The 18,287-nt window shown below is 42.3% G+C and overlaps 1 protein-coding gene, 1 long non-coding RNA gene and 1 pseudogene across 3 annotated transcripts in view; all 3 read left to right on the top strand.

Moving 5' to 3' along the window:
* LOC114621358 overlaps positions 1-1,390 on the top strand; it is a 3,988-nt gene extending 2,598 nt beyond the window's left edge. The window contains exon 2 of the long non-coding RNA XR_003711413.1: positions 1,260-1,390. This is a non-coding gene — a long non-coding RNA (uncharacterized LOC114621358). The remainder of the gene's footprint in view (positions 1-1,259) is intronic.
* Positions 1,391-5,082: 3,692 nt separating this feature from the next.
* Card6 (caspase recruitment domain family member 6) lies at positions 5,083-17,403 on the top strand. Of its 2 annotated transcripts, XM_028767603.1 has the most exons (4): positions 5,083-5,154; positions 5,263-5,551; positions 8,488-9,036; positions 13,929-17,403. In XM_028767603.1, the coding sequence occupies exons 2-4, from the start codon at positions 5,269-5,271 to the stop codon at positions 16,460-16,462; spliced, it is 3,366 nt and encodes a 1,121-aa protein (XP_028623436.1). In that variant the 5' UTR covers positions 5,083-5,154; positions 5,263-5,268; the 3' UTR covers positions 16,463-17,403. The 2 variants fall into 2 exon arrangements, with proteins under 2 accessions (XP_028623436.1, XP_028623434.1); XM_028767601.1 differs by lacking the exon at positions 5,083-5,154 and having other exon boundaries at positions 8,491-9,036.
* On the top strand, positions 6,179-6,618 carry LOC114621357 (annotated as a pseudogene).
* Positions 17,404-18,287: the final 884 nt, after the last annotated feature.

Raw genomic sequence — 18,287 nt, 5'->3', positions numbered from 1 at the left:
AGATCAGGATCTTTGTCTTCCTCCTCCTTCCTTTTTGAAGAAATACATTTTTTAACTGAAAAATATTTTAATGTGATATCTTTTGATCCTGTTTTTCTCCTCCTCCAATTTCTCCCATATTTTCCCCAACTCCCTACCCATCCAACTTTATGCTCTTTTTCTCTCTTTTAAAACAAAGAACAAACAAGAAACAACACCCTCATCTACCCCCCCAACTCCTGCTACAAAAACACAAAAATGAAAATCAAAACAAACAAATAAAAGATCCAAAGCCCTCCTGGGCACTGGCCAGCCCTGAAATGTTGTTGGTATACCCAGTGAGACTCTATTGGAGAAAACCGATTGTTCCCTTTGCTAGCAATGTCCACTTCCCTCTCTCGGTGCTAGGACCCCTGTCTGACTTGAACCTGTGCAAGTCTTGTAGGTTCTGCCCCAGCCTCTGTGAGTTCACACATGCATCAGTCCTATTGTATCTGAAAGACACTGCTTCCTCGGAGTCATCCATCCCTTCTGGTACTTGAGATCTTTTCATCTCTCCTTCCAGATAGGTCCCCGAGCCTTGAAAGTAGGGAGGAGTATGATGAAGACACCCCATTTAGAATGGTGTGCTCCAAAATCTCTCATTCTTTGCACACTGTCTAGCTGTGGGTTTCTGTTCGTTCCCAACTACACCAAGAAGTTTCTCTGATGTGGGTTGAGCCAGGCACTCATCTATGAGTGTAGCAATGTGTCATTAGGAACCATTACATTCCTATAATCTTTTAGCAGAATAAAAGTAATAGATTTTCCCCTAAGCCTGTGACCTATCTAGTCTCAGATTCTTGGCCTCCCATGCAGTGTCAGGTGTTGGTACCGTCTCATGGTATCAATAAAATCCCACCAGAAATTTGGTTACACCTCTATGTATGCCACTATTGTACCAGTATATCTCTTCAGCAAGTTACTGTGGTGTTGATGATAGCTCTCACCTCTACCCATGTGCAAAGTGCATCCAGTACCACAAATGTTAGTCAGTAGGGGTGAAGCTTCTGGTTGGGCACCAGCTCGACTTCTCTATGTCTGATAGCAATAGTAAGTGCTGTCTTCAGTAATAGGGCATCACCATCATATTTGAGTGTTTTGTCTTCAGAGAGCACGACACTACTTAAGAGAGATTGGGAGGTGTAGCCTTTGTTGGAAGAAGTGTGTCACTGGGGATTTGGGGGATTTGGGGTTTCAAAAACCCAAGCTAGACCCAGTATCTCTTATGCTACTTGCAGATCTGGCTCTAGAACTCTCAGCTGCTTTAGCACCATGACTGCCTGCATGCCGCCGTGTTCCCCTCCACGTTGACAATAGACTAAACTTCTGAAGCTGCAAGTCCCAATTAAATGCTTTCTTTTATAAAAGAGTTGCTGTGGTCATGGTGTCTCTACACAGCAATGAAACACTGCCTAAGACACAAAGCAACGAAACCTCTTCACTAAACTTGTGAGCATCAGAAACTGAAGAGCAGTAAGAGGACCCAACCATGCAGCTAGACAAGAAGAATAAATAAGCAAGGTGTTGGATATGTTAATTACCTTGATTCAGTCTGCCTACATTGTGTGTTTATAGATCAAACATCATCATGGATCTGTAAGTGTATATAACATTAAATTATAAATTGTCAACCAAATAAAACTTTAAAAAATGAAAAGGTTCTTTGAGGAAAAGGGTTTCATGCCTAAAAATAAATCTTAGGTAAAGATTTTCAAGTTCCTTATGTAACCTCTGGTACAGAGACAGAGAAGTAACATCTTTAATTACAAATGCATTCTTAGCATTGGTCCGTTAATGGCTTGCCTTTATTTACACACCATTTCTTTCTGATAACAGTAACCTATCCTTGCATCAAACTACCTAGGCTCCACTACTCCTCCCATTTTCTACCTGTCCCATCCCCCCCACTTGAATAAATATAATTCTGAACTTGATATTCATTATTTCTTTGCATATGTTTGTGTGTTGCTGTTTCTCCCCATGAGGGTTTGACACGAGATCTCACTGTGTACCCTTCATGCGCTAGGAAGTTGCTGTGTAGACTAGGGTAGCCTTCAATACATAGCAATCTGCCTGCCTTTGCCTCCCAAGTGCTGGGATTAAAGGTGTGGGCCACCATGCCTTTAATGGTGGTGGGTTTTTCTGAAGTGGGCCAGCCTGGCCTACAGTTGTTAGACTCAAGTAGTCAATCCTTCTGTTCTACACTCCCCTGTATCTTGCCTATTTTGCCCATCTAATAATATCTTAATGACTTCATGACATGTAAGTGTGTGTGTGTGCATGTGTGTACGTGCACTTACACATACATGAATGTGAGATACATATATATATATATATATATATATATATATATATATTCAATTTTAATTTTTAAAAGGATGTCATGCTGAACATGATCCTTTGGGGACCTTTACTTTTTCCTTCATATTCTTTAATGATTTTTCTATATTGTATGGTATTGAAATTTTTTCCTGTAGAATGCTATATAATATATTAAATAAAGGGGTGGAGAGATAGCTCAGCAATTAAGTTCAGTTGTTCCTCTTCCAGAGGATCCAAGTTTGATTCTCAACACCCACAGTAGGCAACTTATAACTACCTAAAACTCCATGGATCTAGTGCCTTCTGGCCTTGGATGTACCTGCACACATATGACAGACAAACAGACAGACAGACAGACAGACAGAGGGTATACCTGCACACATATGACAGACAGACACAAATAAAAATAGATCTTGTTTGTTTGTTTGTTTGTTTAGTTTTGTTTTTGTTTCTTGTGACTGTTTTTCTGTATAGTCCTGGCTGTCCTGGAACTCACCCCATATCCCAGGCTAGCTTCCAACTCAGAAATTTGTCTGCCTCTGCCTCCCAAGTGCTGGGATTAAAGGCGTGTGCCACAACACACAGAAAAAAATTTAAGTGTTTTTACTAGCAGACTACCACCTTCTGGCCCTAATAAAAATAAATCTTAAAAAATAGTAGTAATGAAATTCTGCAGATTATTTTCATACTGATATTTAGGTTGTTTTCAGGTTCTAGTGAACTATGTAATTATTATTAAAGACCAAGTATATAATTTTAATAAAAATGAGAAAATGTCTGCTAGTAAAAACACTTAAAATTTTTTCTGTGTGTTGTGGCACATGCCTTTAATTTCAGAAACTTGGGAGGCAGAGGTAAGTGTGTCTTTGTAAGTTTCAGGCTAGCCTGGTCTACATCATGAGTTCCTGGACAGCAGGGCTACATTAGAAAGATCCTGTCTCAAAAAAATTAATGTAAATTAAAATCTTATTTTATGTGCCTGAGTGTTTTACCTCTATGTACATATGTGTACCACATGCATGCCTGGTGCCAGAAGAATTCAGAAGAGGGCACTGGACTTCCTGGAAGTGCAGTTACTGCTGGGTGTATGAGTCATAACGAGGGTGCCAGGAATCGAACCAAGGTCCTCTGCAGGAACAGCAAGTTGAGCCTTCTCTCTAGCCCTAAAATGTATTAGTGTTTAAAGTACAAAATATAAACCCATTCATAATCTGATCCTCAGAAGTAGCCAGTATTAAAATCTGGACTGTCTGTCTTGATTATCCTCTTATAAAAATATTTGCTGTATGTGTATTAGGCGTGTGCTGTGCACATACTGGTTTTGTTTTGTTTGTCTGAGACAGGGTCTCACTATACTCCTCTAGTCAGCCTGAAACTTGGTATGGAGAGCAGACTCCAATTCGCAGAGGTCCCTCTATTTCTGCCTCCCCAGAGGTTAAAGGCGTATACTACCACACCTAGCTTATATACTGCTTTGTTTTTGTTGTTTGTTTGTCTCTATGTAGACCAGGCTGGCCTTGAACTACCTGCCACTGCCTCCCAGAGATCCACCTGGCTTTGCCTCCAAAAGCTGGACTTAAAGGCGTGTATTATCTTGCCCAGTTTGTTTTTTTTTTTAAATGGGATTGGTAACTTGGGCTATTTTCCAAAATAATATAATGTGCTTGTCAGGTTCTACTTTATCCCTTTAAACAGTCTAGCAGGAGGCTGGAGAGATGGCCCAGCAGTTAAGAACACTGGCCACTCTCCCAGGGAATCAGGGTTCAATTCTGAGCAGCCACAGGATGTGTCACAAATTAGTAAAATCTTTTAACAGTTTAATAGTTCTTTGGGATTTCCCTGTTATCATTTATTTCACAGATCTCTGATTTATGGAAATTAAGGTCATTTTTGCTGTTCTGCTATTATACATTTGGAATAGATATTTTATATGTATATTTTTTGGCATGTATCTAATATCTTCTTTAAATATTTTTAGATTTAATTTTTGTTATATATATGAATTTTTTGTTTGTATGTATAGATGTGTACCATGTGTGTGAAGAAAGGAAGTTGGATGTCTTGGAACTGGATTTATGGGTGGTTATGAGCTATCACCTTGTGAATGCTGGGAACTGTGAATGCTGGGTCTTCTGTAGGAGCAACAAGTGTTCTTCCTGTTAAGCCATCTCTCCAGCTCCTAAATGTCCAAAAGAGGGATTGCTACAGTGAAGGTTATACATTTAAAATTTTTATCTAACTCTATTTTTTACTTGCATTTTGAAGGTTACTCTCCACAAATCAGTTGATTTAAACTCATAACATCACAGTATAGGGCCCAGAGCAGGAATGTCTAACCCAATTCGAAGTTCAAGGGAAACTTCCTGAAGGAAGTCCCCAGGCTCAGTTCATCTCTTGTCTTGTTTTATTGAGAGAGGTACTAACTGTGTGGTCCTGGATGGCCTAGAACACACTGTGTGGACTAGCCAGCCCTGAAATTACAATGATTCTGATTTTCCTGCCTCTGCCTTCTGAATGCTGGGATCATAGGTGTGTGCCACCCTTTGTGGCATGTTCCACCCACTGCTTGGTATTAGTGAAGTTTAGCCTAGCCATCAGGTTCAGGATACAGATCAGTAGCAGAACAGCGTGAGACCTTGGTTTCTGTCCTAAGCAAATGCTTTCACACACACACACACACACACACACACACACACACACACACACACAGCAGAATAGATAAAGGACCAGCAACAGGAAACCACAAACAGTGTTTGCTTCAGGCTGACTTCCCTTCCTGTGTTTGTTCCTCTCTGCCCTCTCCAACAGCAGGTATTTTGGACATGATTTCTCTTTACTAAACCGGATTTCTGTCTTTCTTTGTTAACATAGATTTCTTTACATGTGCCAGAACGACTTTATCTCTTTCCTGGTTTGCAGGAGGCAATGGCTACAGAGGGTGCTTCCTCAGAGATCATAGAAAAACAACGAACAAAGTTGCTCAATGTCCTCCAACAAGATCCTGACTCTATCTTGGACACGTTAACCTCTCGGAGACTGATTTCTGAAGAGGAGTATGAGACTCTAGAGGAAATTACAGATCCCCTGAAGAAAAGTCGGAAGCTGTTAATTTTGATACAGAAGAAAGGAGAGGCCAGCTGCTGCTGTTTCCTCAAGTGTCTGTCTAATGCCTTTCCAGCGTCAGCTTCCACCTTGGGCTTAAAGCACGGTAAGTGGAATTTTTTCAATTTTGAAGCAAAGAGGGAAGAAGCAGGTTTTCTAGAAGAGAAAAAGAATTGTTACCTGTTGTTTGGATTTGACTTCCTGTGACGATTTTTACTGAAATGTGAAACCGAAAGTGTGTAGTTTCTAAAGCAGGGAACAGTGGATCTCAGGGATTCAGGAGCCTGGTAATGGCTGACCACCCGATTCCAGCTGCTTTTGAGCTACCATCCGATCGATGCCTGTTGCTTTGGCAGGGACTTGGAAAGAGCACATTGTTGATAATGGCACCTTCTAGGGCTTTCTTTCCTGTTTGTGTGAATAGATTTGGAGATGTTTACATCCCCAGAGACCTTAGACCTTTCCTTTCGATAGCCACTTTGAAGGTACAAGGAAAACAATTTTAAATGATCCAGTTGGAAGAGCAGTAGCTTCCTGTTGTCTGTGATAAGAACAGTAGTTTCTAGAAGTGTAGTTTCTCCATTTGATTAATAATAAAGGTTTTAAGGTCTTGAAATTGATACTTTATAAAATAGAGTTGTTTTTCTTTCTTAAAAAATTCTGGATTGCTTAGGACATACCTGTGGGGCCTGAAGGGGGCTTTGCTAACACCGGAACAATTGGCCGGAGAGTTCAACCGCAAGCTTAGGAGATGCCGCTGAAAGGGAAAAGTGGTTCTGGAAAAGGAGGGAAAGGAGGTTCAGCCTCTGGGAGTGACAGTGCTGATAAGAAGTCTCAGGGTCCTAAAGGTGGTGGCAGTGCAGTAAAGGTCAGACATATTCTATGTGAAAAACATGGGAAAATCATGGAAGCCATGGAAAAGTTAAAGTCTGGGATGAGATTCAGTGAAGTGGCCACACAATATAGTGAAGATAAAGCCAGACAAGGGGGTGACTTGGGTTGGATGACCAGAGGATCCATGGTGGGTCCATTTCAAGAAGCAGCATTTGCCTTGCCTGTCAGTGGGATGGATAAGCCTGTGTTTACAGACCCACCAGTTAAGACAAAATTTGGATATCATATTATTATGGTTGAAGGGAGAAAATAAAATCATATGAAAGACTGAAAAAAAAATTCTGTTTGTTTTAATTAGTTCACAAATAGAGCACAGCCAGTTTAAGGAAGTCACTCCAAAGCTTGTCCAGTCCCAAACTTTATCCATTGCTGTGAACGTCTATACAGTTAGAATGACCACGAAGCCAGGGAACTTCACTCAGGGTTTTAGTCTTCGACTTCTAATTACATTTTGATTTACTTATCCCCATAAAAAGAGGGGGAAGAAACTATGATGGCGTTCAAAGTAGGGGGAGGGGGAAGTAGATTTTTAAAAATATAATATATTGACTATACTTTTCCTACCATAATCCCTCTCAGAAAAAAATAGTATGAAAAAATTTTTTAAATAAAAAATAGCTTTATATCTTCTTTCATGACTCATATGCCCTTTCACCTGTATTCTGTCCTTCTTGTCATCTAATATCACCTTTGCTTGGTCTCCTTTTTAAATTTCATATGCAGAACCTACATTTCTATATACGCATATTAAATATGTATGACAAGGAAGTAGGAGAGAACATCTTTTGGGAATAAACAGACTAGCTGGAGGAGAGAGAGAGAGAGAGCAGACAGAGGGAGAAAAACAGAGACAGACAGAGGCAGAGAGAATGCCACGATGAACTGTATGATTAGTAAGAACTAATACAAATTTATAGCATCTTAAAAAATAACATGCTGCAAAAGATAACTCATGACCTGGGGGGAGGGGGCACCTATTCTACTGTATTGTTTAGCAGTTCAGGAAATGATCACTAGAGGGAGCTGTAGCTCCTTTAAAAATAAAAAGGTTTTTTTTTTTTTTTTAAGGGATGATAGGAAGATAGGGGTTTGAATTAAAACAGCGTGTGCTCATGATCCTTAATGTAAGGCAGGTCTTCTTCTAGTTTCCTTTCCAGTCTCTGTAGTCTGACAAACAAGCAGTGTTTGTGGGTTCATTATTAGTTTATAATTACAGGTTATAGTTCATCACTGTGGGAGAAGTCATAGAGGCAGAGGCCTGACACAGCACTAGAGACATCATTTCTATAGTCAAGAGCAGAGACAAAAAAAAAAAATGCTTGCCTGCTTCCTTGTGCTCAGCTTTGTTTCTGTACCTCATACAGTTCCGACCCCTGCCTAGGGCTTACTACCACCCACAGTGGCTAGCCTGGGTCTTCTTCCCACAACACTTAATTTGAAGCAGTCCCGCATCTCATAGCCATGCCCAATGGCCAAATCAGTGCAGAAAACTCCTCACCTGAGACTCTCTTCCCTTGTGATTCTAAGTTGTGCTGACAGTTAAAACTAACCTTCACAAGTCTCATAATTCTAGAAAAATAGCTCTTACTATATCTAGAATACAGTAATTGTCTCACTCATTAGGAATTACTGGGATCAGATTTCCTTAGAAAGAAAATTTGGGGGCTGGAGAGATGGCTCAGTGGTTAAGAGCACTGGCTGCTCTTCCAGAGGTCCTGAGTTCAATTCCCAGCAACCATGTGGTGGCTCCCAAACCATCAATAGTGAGATCTCCTTCTCCTCGCATGCAGGTATACATGTAGCTACAGCACTCATATACATAAAATAAATACATAAATCTTAAAAAAAAAAAGAAAGAAAATTTGACTGCGGGCTGCATTACTACTGGTTAAATGTAGTAGGCATTCGATGAATCGTCCACAGAAGAGAGATGGGTTGCATTCCTGTAGTCTCAGCTAGTGAGGAGGACTGAGGCAAGAGCTCAAGAGTTTGGGCCAGCCCATCAACACAGACAGCAACTTTTGTCTGAAAGAAAGGAAGAAAAGGAAATAAAACGAAAGGGTGATGCTTTGAAGATGAGAGACATCAGGTAATTTAAAATAGTTACATTGGAAAAGCAGAGGCAATAATGAAATGCTGTCTTTTCAGAAGTTCCATGGCTGGGGACTAAAGAGACTGTGGGGGTGAGCAGGGATTCAGAAGATCCCTTTTGTCTTGGGACGATAACCCCGGAGAATGCCGAGATAGCAGAGCTCTCAGAAGAGAAAGAAAGTCTCGGTCTCCGAGCTCCGGAGTTCTTCACCCACAAGGAAAGTGACCACGGGGAACCGGCAGTATCCTCTTGGGAGACCAAGGAAGGGTGTGGTACACCGCAAGTCACTACTTCACGTTCAGTCAAACGAGTTGAGTATGAAGTTCCGTCGAGCATCACCTTCTTAAGAGATGGGCAGAGATACGAGGAGCCAGATGATTCGCTCTACTTAGAAGAAGGGGAACATCAAGAATACCTTGGGTACCCTGAAGATGAGACTGTTTTGGAGGAAGGGGCCGGCGATGACCCACAGTGCTTTGTATATGATAATGAAGAGGAATATGAAGAGAATGAAGAAACCATGGGATTCCCCGATGAAGACAGTAACTGCGACCACGCTTCAGAGACCAGCGTCTCATTGGAAGAGGAGGAGAAAATCGCTGAAGGTATGGAGACAGCGTGTATAATTAATTAGGCAACTTATCAATGGACTAAGAAGGTGCCATGACATAGTGGAGAGGGGACATGATAGGCCAAATCAACCAATCAGAAACCGGGTGACGTTGATTTTCTCCAGGGGAGGGTATTGAACGAAGGAGCTCCCAGGTCTGCGGAAGTGGGAGACAGTACAGTAGGTAGATTCAGTGTCCAAGGGAAACAGATTTGAGGACCACCTCAAGGCTACCAACATCTGTGGATACTCCAACTCCTTATTTAAAATGGCATAGTGAACCAGGCCTGGTGGCTCATGAAACCCTAGCACCCAGAGCCTGGGGCAAGAGGATCACTGGAAATCTGAGACTAATCTGAGGCACATGCTGAGTTCCAGGCTAGTCAGGGCTAAGACTGAAAACCTGTCTCAAAAAAATTGAAAGAAAGAAAGAGACTTGATACATGTATATAACCTCTACACATTCTTTTAATATTTCATTATGCTTTACGTTTAACTGATATGTAGTAATTACATGTATCTGTGGAGTATAAGTGTAACATCTCAATAACTATGAACAATGTGTATTAGTAGAGGGTAATTGGCATGTCTCTGGCCCCAGACATGATTTGTTTGGGGACATTCAGAAGCCTTCCACTGGGTGTGTGGGGGCATGTAGGTAATGCCAGCACTGTAGGGACCCTGGGAAAGGAAGACTGGGAATTTGATGTCAGCCTGGGCTAATGAAGTCCCATCTCAAAGCAAACAGAAAATAAGATAGCTCTCTATGCTAGCTGATCTAGAAAAATTAATTGTTCTCAGCCAAAGATGTCTTACTGTGATACAAAATATTAGAAGTTACTCTTCCTTTTTATATGCATACCTAGCTTTTTTTTTAAAGATTTATTTATTGATTTTACATTCGAGAGTACACTGTAGCCATCTTCAGACACACCAGAAGAGGGCATTGGATCCCATTAAAGATGGTTGTTAGCCACCATGTGGTTGCTGGGAATTAAACCCAGGACCTCTGGAAGAGCAGTCAGTGCTCTTAACCACTGAGCCATCTCTCCAGCCCCATACTCAGCTTTTACATTCATTCATTCGTGCGTGTGTATGTTGGGAGGGGTCTGGAGGTTAGAGGACAATTCTCAGGAGTTTTCTCCTTTCTCTATGTGAGTCCTGGGAATCCAACTCAGATCATCAGTCTGGGCAGAAAGTACCTTTACTCACAGGGCCATCTCCCTGGCCTAGAAGTTATTCTTAACTATGGCACTCCAGTGCCCACTAACCGTCTTCTCTCCCTTCCTCCTCCTTCCTCCAAGCTCCTAGAATCCTCACACTAACAAAATACAAACTCTATGTAAATAGTTATTTTTCAGGGAAATATGACTATTTCCCTGAAAAAAAAAGTCATCGTGTTCAGAACAAACATAATATTTTTTCCAAACCTTTTTGATCTGCAGCTTCTTGAGTTGCAGATCCCGAGTCTTGCATATGGAAGCTGTCTATATAAGCAGAAGTAAACAGTGGTCACCAGCTTAGTGATTGCTGTAGTCACTTCCATCATGCAGTAGGGGGTACCTTATTCATTTTTTTCCCTGTTTTTAATTAGTTTGTTCATTGAGAATTTCATTTATGTGTATAAGATTATGTATTCTGGCCACATTCACCACCTTCTATTATTACATACCCCCAACCCTCTCCTGTACCCAGCAAGTCTCCTGCCCTTTATCAGGTCCTCTTGTTTTGTGACCCATTGAGTTGTCCAGGGCCACCTCTAGGCCCCAGTGTGCATTAAACATTGGAACATGGGCAGCTCGCTGGTGCTATACCAAAGATTCCCCACTTAGCAGCCACCAACTGCCAATAGCTTCCCTCAGCCTCTCCTGATAATGCCAACAGGCACATCACTGTGCAGATGGCTCTGAGTTCATGAGCGCAATGACCACCCCATGCCCTGCAGACAGTGTTTTCAAGGCCCTTGTCTCCAGCTGTTCCTTCTTCCATGATGTTCTCTGTGCATTGGAAAACATCGAAGGGATATTCTCTAAGCACTTACTAGTCACATATTCTCAATGCCTGGGCCAGCGGTGGGATTCTGATTAAGTAGTTGCTAAAAAAGGAGGCTTCTGACCAAGGCTGATGCTAACACTACTGTATGGTTATACACCTACGTCAGGAGGCAGTTTGACAACATGTTCGTTTAGCACATCAGAGTACTATGTTCTCCCCAGCTATGAGCTTTTGACCAGGTCCATAGTTCCAGCCATAAACACCTTCCTACACAGTGGGCTTCAGATCCAGAGACCGAGTCCCCAGATGTCCAGGCTAGCCTTGAGATCATCATGAACCTGAGGATTACTTTGAGCTTCTGGTCCTCCTGCCTTCGCCTCTGAAGTTCTAGGATTGCAGGCATGATCCACCATCCATGGTTTTATTTCACACTAGTGATGGAAACCGTGTGCGTGCCCGACCAGCATCCTACCGCACGATCTCCATCTCCAGCTGGTAGCCATTTCGACATTACCTTCTGTTTCAGCTTAAGGCAGCTTAGAGATTTTAGCAGCTTTATAACCAGAAAGAAATTGGGTTCTGTAATTTTTAGTTTTAACCATGGAAGTGGAGATCATCAGTAGAGGATCTTTACAGTGTACGGTTAGGGTCCCAGGATGTCTGGATCTGGTCCATAGATCACCATTCTGACAAAGAGACACCTGTGTGTGCAAACTTTTTTCCTTTCTTTCTTCCTTCCTTTCTTTCTTCCTTCCTTCCTTTCTTTCTTTCTTTCTTTCTTTCTTTCTTTCTTTCTTTCTTTCTTTCTCTCTTTTTTTAGTACTGAAAGTATAGATTTGTTAAAAATGAAAGTAGAGTAGGCAAGATGACTTGAAGTAAACCAACTCTTGAATGTTGTCCTTTGACTATCATATACATGCATGCCATGGCACGTACATTCACACACATACACACACACACAAACACACACATATACCACTAAATAAACATAAAAAGTTTTTTTTTAATGTAAGAGTAAAAATATAGAATAGACTCCATAGGACAGGGGTGGGCTCTGCCAAACATGGCTCAAGAGCCTTTTTTTTTTTTTTTTGAGGTAGAATCTTATGTAGCCCAGGCTGGCTTCACACATCTACTTCCCAAACATTGGGATTATTGGCACACACTATTACTCCTGTTTCTGGTTATTTGTTTTTCTGAAGTGCTGGGGATCAGACACATGGCTTCATATACTTTAGGTGAGCACTGTCCCAAAGAAACTATACCCCAAGACGGAGTCTTATACCTGATGTTATGCAGGGCATGGTGCCACGTGTCTGTAAATCCCAGCACTTGGGAGCTAGAGGCAGGAGGATCAAGGTCGTCCCGGGCTACATGAGGCGCTGACCCACATACATGCCCCAGTCCCCTGACAACAATAAAGCAAAATAGATGAACCATCTTGTGCTAGCTGCCATCCGTCAAGACTAGGACCTGCTCTGACCTTTCACTACAAGGCTATTTCTACCAACTAGAAAAATACATTTAAAAGTGGGAGATAAAGAAAAAATAGAGACACATATACTTTTTGTAAAAGCAGAGTAAATACAGATTTATTGAGGGAAAGTGAAGAAAATGCCCAAGAATGTAAGGACTTCTCCAAAAAGGGATAAGCAGTATGTAAATTTTGAGAGATTGCTTAATCACATTTTTTCGTGCCTGTGTGTGAGCATGTGCACTGTATCATGCATGGAGAGGTTAGAGGACAGCTTGTGGGAGTTGGTTCTTGCCTTCTCCTATGTGGCTCCAAGGGCCAGAGCTCAGTTTGTCAAGCTTACTGAGCATCTGTTACAGGGTAAAAAGTCCAAGCTCGCTTCTGGGTTGTAAAACCTGTCAGTTCCTGAGCTTGAAAACCCACCAGTCCCTCAGCTTACTTCAAGCTTAGCATTTGAAATCTCACCAGTCTCCACCCTTGAAATATCCAGAAAACTCTTCTTCCAAGAAACCCTATATACAGCTTGCCTCCCACTCAGTTCTCTGCAGCTTCTCACCTGAGCACAGGCAACTACCCTCTTGTGTCTTTCCAATAAATACACCTCTTGTGTGAGGATTGTTGTGAGGTGTGACTTGATGGTATTCCTTGGCTCCTGGCTGCCAGTATACCTCTCCCTTCAGAGCTGCAACACGTGTATTGGGGAAATCTTTCTCTTCAGAGTTGCAGGACTTATACCTTTGCCTACTGAGAAAAAAATGGCTCCTTAAAATTGGCCTAGATACATATTTGTAGGCGGCATTTTCTTGATTGAGGATTGGTGTGGAAGGGCCCAGTCCACCATGGGCAGTGCCACACCTAGGCCTTGAGTTGTATAAGAAAGCGAGTTGAACAGGCCACTGAGAGCAAGCTCGTACAGAGTGTTCCTCTGTGGCCTGTGCTTCCTGGTTCCCTGAGTTCAGGTCGTGAAGTTCTTTTTACGATAGACTGTGATTGGCACATGTAAGTTGAAATAACCCCTTTACCTTCCAAGATGTTTTTGCTTGTTGTTTTTATCACAGCAACAGAAAACAAACTAAGACACATACTACACCAAATTACTGTGTCTCTTAGAAGGAAAACAGGGCAGAGAGGGTGATGAAATGAGACTTTCATTTTGTATTGTTTCAAGGTTTGTCAATAAAATTGTCAATTATGTATTTATTTTTGTTTGTTTTTGTTTTTCGAGACAGGGTTTCTCTGTATAGCTCTGGCTGTCCTGGAACTCACTCTGTAGACCAGGCTGGCCTCGAACTCAGAAACCCGCCTGCCTCTGCCTCCCAAGTGCTGAGATTAAAGGCGTGCACCACCACCGCCCGGCTAATTATGTATTTTTTTAAGGGAAGGGAACAAGGCAATAATGAGTACTTTCTGCTTTACAGAAAGAAAGAGAGTGTTTCAACATGTCCTGTCCTGTCTGAACATGGATAGAAGCAGAAAACTTCTCCCAGATTTTGTGAAGCAGTTTTCCATAGACCGAGGATGTGAGTGGACGCCCGAGACCCCAGGAGACTTAGCTTGGAATTTCCTGATGAAAGTTCAGGCTTTAGACTTGACAGCTAGAGATTTTATCCTTAGGCACAAGGTGGTGGATGAAGAGAACACAGAAGAATTGCTGGCTGGAATAGAGAAGTTAGGAATTGGAGACACACAAACCATCAATCCCCTGGATGTCCTCTGTGCCTGCATGCTCTGTGCAGACAGCTCTTTGCAACGTGAAGTCATGTCAAACATGTACCAGTGCCAGTTTGCTCTTCCCCTGCTACTGCCAGATCCAGAAAACAACAAAAGCATCTTAATGATGGGGGCTATGAAGGACTTAAAGCAGCACTCAACGCAGTCCTCAGGAGGGCCCCCCTGGGAAACAGACACGTTTGTGAGTCGCATGAAGATGCCTGTCATCTCTTTTGTGCGGCTAGGACACTGCAGCTTCTCCAAGTCCAGAATTCTTAACACACTGCTCAGCTCCTCCCAACAGAAACCACACAAATTTTTTCTCCACCGGGATCTGTCTGTTCCTGTGCTTCCTCGGCAAATTTCTGATGGCCTGGTGGAAGTGACATGGTGTTTTCCTGACAACAAGGAGCTAAAGGGGAGCCCTCATGTCTTCCAGAAACCTGTTGCTGTGGCCAACCTTCGTGGAGATCTAGAAAGCTTTTGGATCCAATTTGGTTTTCTGGTGGAAGTTTCCTCTGCGGTGTTCTTTTTCACAGACTGCCTTGGTGAGAAGGAATGGGACTTGCTAATGTTTTTAGGAGAAGATGCCATTGAAAGATGTTACTTCATCCTCGGACCCCAAGCCAAGGAGAGCGAAGAGGCTTACATTTTCCAAAGGATCCTAAAACTGAAGCCATCGCAGCTACTGTTTTGGGAAGTAGAGGAAGCTGGGGATAGAAGGAAGACTATGGAGACCCTTCAAACTGCCCTCCAGGAAGTCATGTCCTCTGCACTCAGATGTGTGTCCCTTGAAGATATGGCCTCTCTGGCAAGGGAGCTGGGGATTCACGTAGACCAAGACTTTGAAGTGACTCAAGATACTCAAGTTTCCTCCAGAACAATTGAAGGTGAGAACCAACAATCACTTAGTCAGACAAAAAGCCCACCTGAAAGCCAAGCTCAGAAGCCAATTAGAGAGCCTGGGACCCAATGTGAGGACAGTCAGAATGCTCTGATCTTCCATCAGACACCAGTATTCATGCCTTATCCAGCACACCCATGGCCCTTGCCCCTTAAAGCTGGAAGTAACTTTTCCCATGTTCCCTTGAGAGCCCCCTGGGTTGTAAGCTCCCAATTTAGATCACAGCAGAGGGCTAAGTGGTTCTTTCCATTTCCCCATCAGAATACAAGTGTTCACAGCAGAGGTCAAAACTTTGGTATTAAATCCTTCCAACCCTGGAGATTTTATTCAAGGGGAAGATTCACAAAATGCTCAGCAACTCCTCAGCAGTATCACGTGAATGGACCATTTGGGAAATCACAGAGACAGACTTCTCATGTCCAGTCCCATCCTGAGGGCAGGCAGAGAACTCTTCAGAAATCTGGGACAGTGGTTTCTCGTGTAGGTCACATGCATTCTCCTGCCTCACAAGCAATTAAAGCAGCAGGGAAGCCACAGCCTGAGAAAGCCTGTGCCCAGGGGATACAGCTGACTAAAGCAGCTGGAAAATCTATAAAGATACCATCGCATATTAAATATCCTCACCCTCAGCCCTGCCAGCCAGCAGGAGCTATTCAAGAATGGATAATACCCATTTCTCATCAAGGAGTCCAACAAACAACACAGGGAAGGCCTTCGGATCTAGCTTTCAAACCAGGGTCTCAATCTACATCTGGGAGTAAACTTTCATCTACCTCCCAGTCCAGCTGCCATCAATCCAAATTCCAGAGCAAACACTTCCAGCCTAAACCCTTTCAGCCTGTGCCTTCTCAGAAAAAATTGTCTCACACCCATCCCTCCCATGCTAAACCCTCTGATCTGAATCCCTCTCATGCAAACCCCACTCATGTGCGGCCTTCCCATGCTAAACCCACTCACTCCCAGACCTCCCAAGCTAACTCCCATCATCCCCATCCCTCCCATGCTAAACCCTCTCATCAGAATCCCTCTCATGCTAACCCCACTCATGTGCAGCCTTCCCATGCTAACCCCACTCATCCACAGCCTTTTCATGCTAAACCCACGCATCCACAGTCCTCCCAAGCTAAACCCACTCATCCACAGTCCTCCCAAGCTAAACCCACTCATCCACAGTCCTCCCAAGCTAAGCCGTCTCCATCCCAATCTACTCAGTTCAAAGCACCTAAACCCCATCAGTCCCAATCTAAGTCTTTTCAGCCGAGACCCACTCAACCTAAATCATCGCAGACCAAGCCTTCACAGGCCAAGGCCTTCCACCCAAGAACAGGGAGACGTTAAAGAACATACTCTAGAGATCTAGGAAGTATGGTCTTTGCTTAAGTTATTCTTCTCATGTAACATTCTGAAGAAAAGTTTCAGTGAAAGACTAATAAAAGTAGCAAAACAAAAAAAATTATTCAAAGTCTTAAGTACATAGCAAAGTAAGTGCGGGAAATATGAAAGCAGTTAGAAGTAGGATCTAGCTGGGCAAGGTGGCACCTACAGGGTTTAGCATGGGAGGGCTGTGTCATCCCAGCTCGGGAGAAACAGGCAAATATCTGTGTGTTTGAGGTCAGTCTGTTCTACATAACAACGATACAGCAAGTTCTAGATCAGGCAGAGTACATAACGAGACCCTGTCTGGGGACAAAAGGGTTGGATCTAACATCAAAGAGATCAGTCAGTATTCCAGAAGGCATCATTATTTACACTCAGCGGGTTACCGAAACCAAACCAAAGCAACAACTAACCCTCCAAAGGAGCAGGAAGGAGTGGGTGGGTGTCAGGCTGAGCAGGAAGGGGGAAGAGCTGAGGGCAGATATGATCATTGTATACATGTATGAAACTGTCAAATCATAAATGCAAGATGAGAAAAGAATAGGATCTAAGGATACATGAACTCACTGAGGCCAACCCACACTATTAGATGATTCGGGATTTGAACCCAGGGAGTGGAGTCTGTCAGATAGCCAGATGTGTGAAGAGTGGAGTTACTGTGTAATTGTAAAGTGATGAACGTGTGGAGCTCAGTTTATCTCAGTGTTGAAGAAAAGCTGTTTCAGGGGTGCCGTGGTTTGGGGTTTATCATCAGCCACTGAACAGACACTATGCACCATTGGTACAGTTAAATCGACTTGCTTCTGGTAATAGCCCCAATATTTCTGCCTGATAAGATGATCTCATTTCCCCTTACACACGGAAATAACGAATGTTCAATAAAACATATAATTTGACAATTACCTTGGTACTGATTTCTGTATGTTTCCGTCTTTATATAGTAGCTAAGAAAATGTAGCTCATCAGAGGTCCTGATAGTCTACTAGTCTAATGGTTTGAAATCAGAAGCATTAATGAGTTTTAAATTTTAGAGTTAATCGGGAAGATTAAGATGTATTTACAAAGGGTATAAGTACTGTTTGAGAGAGCTTATGATTAAGAGGGTTATAATTTTTGTAGACTCATATTGTTCTTAACATTTGGATAACTTCTGCTAGTTAGCAGTGTTAAAAAGATTATATTTGATTCAGATATTTAACCGGAACTTCTCTAAGTTTTCAAGTGTCACCAAGTATCAATAAAAGGCTACGTTAGCTGAACACATTGTTACACATCTGTGTAACACTTAAGAGACTGAGGAAGGGGACGCAAGGTTCAAGCCAGCAGCACATAGTGAGACCAAGGCTCAAATAACAAACACTCCACCTTAAGGTAGATTTTAAAATTTGCCTCATTTGGAAATAAACTAAGATTTATAAATTGGACTAAGTGTCCCATTTTTGAACTTATGACTGTTTAATTTTTTTAATCTTAAAACAATTTTATTATTGTGTTTGTGTGTGTGTTGTGTGTATGAACATGCATGCCACATAAATGTGGAGACCAGCCGACAACTTCATAGAGACCATTCTCTCCTTTGACCTTTATGTGTTACAAGTCTTACCTGCTGAGCTATAGCACCCATCCCTATAAACCTAATTTTAAATAGTAAAATAGTTCCAGGGAGTCAATCAGGAAAAAAACATGGCTGTCAAAGTCTAGAAGAAAGGAATAATATTAGCCATGGATTACAACTTAACTATTGAAAGGAATCATCCGTGTCTGAGAATACTATATCTGAGAATAG

The sequence above is a fragment of the Grammomys surdaster genome, unplaced genomic scaffold (genome assembly GCF_004785775.1).
Source record: "Grammomys surdaster isolate TR1022 unplaced genomic scaffold, NIH_TR_1.0 174, whole genome shotgun sequence".
Taxonomy (NCBI): Eukaryota; Metazoa; Chordata; class Mammalia; order Rodentia; family Muridae; genus Grammomys; species Grammomys surdaster.
This window is presented reverse-complemented; position numbering and strand designations above follow the sequence as displayed.